Source organism: Protobothrops mucrosquamatus, unplaced genomic scaffold (genome assembly GCF_001527695.2).
Source record: "Protobothrops mucrosquamatus isolate PMUCROS unplaced genomic scaffold, P.Mucros_1.0 scaffold2992, whole genome shotgun sequence".
Taxonomy (NCBI): domain Eukaryota; kingdom Metazoa; phylum Chordata; class Lepidosauria; order Squamata; family Viperidae; genus Protobothrops; species Protobothrops mucrosquamatus.
The window spans coordinates 97,618-101,929 of NW_015389012.1; the positions used below are offsets into that span (position 1 = coordinate 97,618).

A 4,312-nucleotide genomic window follows, 5' to 3' on the forward strand; every position below is an offset into this window, starting at 1 on the left:
AGCAAATGCGGCTGAATTAATAATTTAACTTTCCCCCAAAATTGAGGACATGCCTTACTGGCATTGCCAATCATTAAGAGATATACAGATGCATACTTATTTATTTGATTCACGTCCCTCATGTGAAGCCCTCAAGGAGAGGGTTACATGTGGGTTGTTGTTCCCATGACAACAATTTACACCCTTTTACATGTGAGTTGATTGGACTATTTGTTAAATGCACTCATATCAGGTCATTTATATCAACGAGGCATCAACAAGATTGACTTGCCCAAGATCGGGGCCACTGTGGCCTTGAAAAGAATCTCCATCAAAACTGGAAAGATGTCAACTTGGGTTCAGCCTTGGTTTTCATAGCTGTGACCTCAGAAGACCTTTGCCTAAACTTCATTGTTGTGGATCGTAAGAATAAGATGGGACCCGGTTCAGACATGCTATAAAATCCACAATATTTCTTTCTGCCTACCCCCCGTAACGTGGTTCCCACCTAGGATCTACCTCGTGGAGTGGGATGTTGACCAGTTGCATCAACTCTCTGATGGCCCCTTGGAGCTCCTGCAGAAAAAGCTGCTGAGAAGTTTCCAGTTCTTGCTCCGAGGGAACGGGGTCTTCCATGCTAGCCAGGATCTGCAGCCATTCCCATTCCTCTCTTGAATGTGGGAGAACGGATAAATGCAGAGAGGAAATCAGGGAAGTAAATGCCTCCATATCCACCATAGACACGTTGATACAAACAATGGGCATTGTAGTGTTGGTACTTTCATACTTCAAGCAGCAGACGACCCTTTTGCTTAACTAGTGCAATTGATATTCCATTCCATTAATTGTATACAGCAGTGGTGGCGAACCTATGGCACGGGTGCCAGAAGCAGCACTCAGAGCCCTCTCTGTGGGCACGCGCGCCGTCGCCCCAGTCCTAGGCCTTCAGCTGGGTTTTATAAAACCTTTTCGCTTTAGGCCAATGCCGCCGTGTACCAAAAAAAAAAGGTTCAACCAATCAGTCAATTTCAACTTCTTGTGGGAAAAAAAAAAAAGATCTTACAAAGTTGGAACTGATGGATTGAACCTTTTAGTCCCACCCAGTCTGCTGTTACCACTGCAGCCACGCCCACCCAATGGGTCATACCCACCTAATGGGCCACACCCACCCGGCACCCAATGATGCATAAGTGGGTTTTGGGTTGCAGTTTGGGCACTCGGTCTCTAAAAGGTTCGCCATCACTGGTATACAGGTAATCCTCAACTTACAGCCAGTCACTTAAACTACTTAAGTTCCAGATTCAAAACTAAGATCCCACTCCCCCACACCACCAGAGCAGGCTGAGCTGGAAGGCGGGGTTAAATGTGTCATCCGTTTGGAATCCTTGCATTGCCACAAGAGACTCAAGTCCAGCCCCCTGTGAATTCCGTTCACGTTTATTGAGTGGCAATTTAGATTTGACCATTGGTTGACCAGATTCTTGTATATGGGTAGCGCTAATAAACTCTCCTGTGCTTTGAACCCAATGAAGGCTCCTGGTTATTTGCATTCACAGGACCAAACATTAGGCACTTGGCAACTGAACTGCATTTACGGTTGCTTGCAGCATTCTGATTTCACGTGACTGTGTTTTGCAGTGGTTGTGTGGAAACTTGGCAGTTATTTCCAAGTTTTTTGGGTAAAACCATGCCCATAACAAATCACTGGTTTGGTTTACGGCTGGTTGGGTTCATTTAACAACCACCTCAAAAAGTGTTGTAAAATCAAGTTAGTCAAGTTACTGTCCTGATGGCCAGGCTCCATCACGATCCTAAATTAAAGGCAACCTATATTTCGCATCGTATATGCACAATTCGTGACCTGGCTATATTTGGTTTTAAAATTCCCAAGCAAATCTGCAGGCAAACCATCGGCCCAGTTTCTATAACTTTGTCTTGGGTCTCTCTCCCCGCTTTGCTGTTTTGTTTTGGCCAGGAGATGAACTTGCAAAAAGAATATATCTCAGCTCAGCCTAATCTGGCTACAGATGTAGAACGACCGTTTGGAAGGGCCGCCAATAAAAATCAGCTCTCATTCGAAAGTCCTACCGAGATATGTTGGGATTGCTCCGTATTTTCACATGACATAAGATGTTGGGTAATTGTTCAGGCACCAGTACTCGGATCTGGTCAACTGCGCTGCAGAGCTTCAGGTAACCCAGATAAAGTCCAGGGTGAAGTGCTTGGCTGCTGTTCTGATGGTAAGCTAATTTCTCCTGGGGGAAAAAAAATCATTAATAAGAAATGGCCATGGAGAAGGTAGCCTGCTCTTCTTGCTGAAAAAAAATTCATGAAATCCAAGAAATGGGAAAAACACGACTATCAGGCACTAGGCTAGAAACAAGGTGATGGTGAGTTCTAGTCCTGCCTTAGGCTTGAAAGCCAGCTGGGTGACTTTGGGCCAATCACCAGGAGATGGTGAGTTCTAGTCCCACCTTAGACATGAAAGCCAACTGGGTGACTTTGGGCCAATCACCAGGAGATGGTGAGTTCTAGTCCCACCTTAAGACATGAAAGCCAGCTGGGTGACTTTGGGCCAATCACCAGGAGATGGTGAGTTCTAGTCCCGCCTTAAGACATGAAAGCCAGCTGGGTGACTTTGGGCCAATCACCAGGAGATGGTGAGTTCTAGTCCCGCCTTAGACATGAAAGCCAGCTGGGTGACTGGCTTTCAAGAGCCAGGAAACAGCGAGTTCTAGTTCTACCTCTTTCTACCTTAGGCATGAAACTGGCTGACTTTGGGCTGATCGCTAGGCGTGTGTGAGTTCTAGTCTCACCTTAGGCATGAAAGCCAGCTGGGTGACTTTGGGCCAGTCACTCACTCTCTCTCAGGCCAGCCCACCTCACAGTGTTTTTTGTGGTTTCCCCAGTAGGAGGAAGAGAGGAGTAACAGGCCTGTTTGCCGCCTTGAGTTACTTTTTAAAATAGTAGAGGTGGAACAAAAACTATCTGTCTAAATAAATAAATAAATAAGAATCAGCCTAGGGTAGGGGTAGGCAACCTTGGCTCTTTTATGACTCGTGGACTTCAACTCCCAGAATTCCTGAGCCAGCCATGTTGAGGGGAAAGGGAGAGGTTTCCAAGCTGAGCCATGTTGGCTCAGGAATTCTGGGAGTTGAAGTCCACAAATCATGAAGGGGCCAAAATTTCCCTCATGCTGGCTCAGGAATTCTGGGAGTTGAAGTCCATGAGTCATAAAAGAGCCAAGGTTGCCTACCCCTGCCCTAGAAGAAGAGAATGACCAACCAGTTCTATTATTGTCAAGCCCGTGAGTCTTCAAACCTGGCCCTTTTATGACTCGTGAACTTCAACTCCCAGAATTCCTGAGCCAGCCGTGCTGAGGGGAAAGAGAGAGGTTTCCAAGCTGAGCCATGTTGGCTCAGGAATTCTGGGAGTTGAAGTCCACGAGTCATAAAAGAGCCCAGGTTGCCTACCCCTGCCCTAGGGTTAAAAGACAGGTGGTTAAATAAATGAGAAGCCAAGCGAACTGATCAAATTTGAATTAAAGCTTCAATGGAATCATTTTGTCTGTAGTTTCTTGCTTCTAACCCGCATCCAAAGTCCTCAGAGACAGGCTGGTAAGGCTGGGGAGTCACCAGCCACATAATAGAGGATCAAGTTTTGAGGAGCAGCCAGACTGAGGCTGCAATCTCAAGTAAGAGACAGGCAGACTTGAACTACTAGCCCTTTAGCAGCTTGGCCTTGGCTAATCCTAGCAACCCCTTTGAACAAACGCTGGATGTTCCAAGAGCCTTTTGTCATCGCAGATGCTTAGCCACAGCAAAAGGAAATGGAAGGACAGAGAAATCTCCCAAGGGGTCAGGAAGAGAAGGATGGGATAGGCATTCATAGCAGGGGATTCTTTGACTAAGACCAGCTCAAAGAGTTGGGAAAACAACTGTGACCGGAAGCGGAGACAGCAAATGTCTCCACAATAATTAACTGAATCCCTGGTGGAAACCTTCGACAACTGGAGACCCCATTCTTTCGTTTCTGCCGAGGGACACATACCACAGGGAGAAAGTAAGCCACGAGGGACCTAAGGCTAAGGCTCTCCTGCCTCAAGAGAGCTTAGCGGGATCTGAATTTTAATTAAAAAAGGGGGGGCTTAGCTCCTTAATATAGTTTTAATGGCAGGGTTTTGTTCTGAATGATGAATAATATCTAAATATAAGATTGATAAAGTCTGTCAGGTGACTGGTATTCTATCTATCTATCTATCTATCTATCTATCTATCTATCTATCTATCTATCTATCTATCTATCTATCTATCTATCTATCTATCTATCTATC

The 4,312-nt window shown here is 45.7% G+C and overlaps 1 protein-coding gene across 1 annotated transcript in view; it reads right to left on the reverse strand.

Annotated features, from left to right (window-relative positions):
* LOC107296826 (ankyrin repeat and fibronectin type-III domain-containing protein 1-like) overlaps positions 1–4,312 on the reverse strand; it is a gene marked incomplete at its 5' end in the record, with an annotated part of 33,078 nt that overhangs the window by 11,460 nt on the left and 17,306 nt on the right. Inside the window, 2 exons of the mRNA XM_015826177.1 lie at positions 499–649; positions 2,068–2,234. Coding sequence (XP_015681663.1) covers positions 499–649; positions 2,068–2,234 — 318 coding nt within the window. The remainder of the gene's footprint in view (positions 1–498; positions 650–2,067; positions 2,235–4,312) is intronic.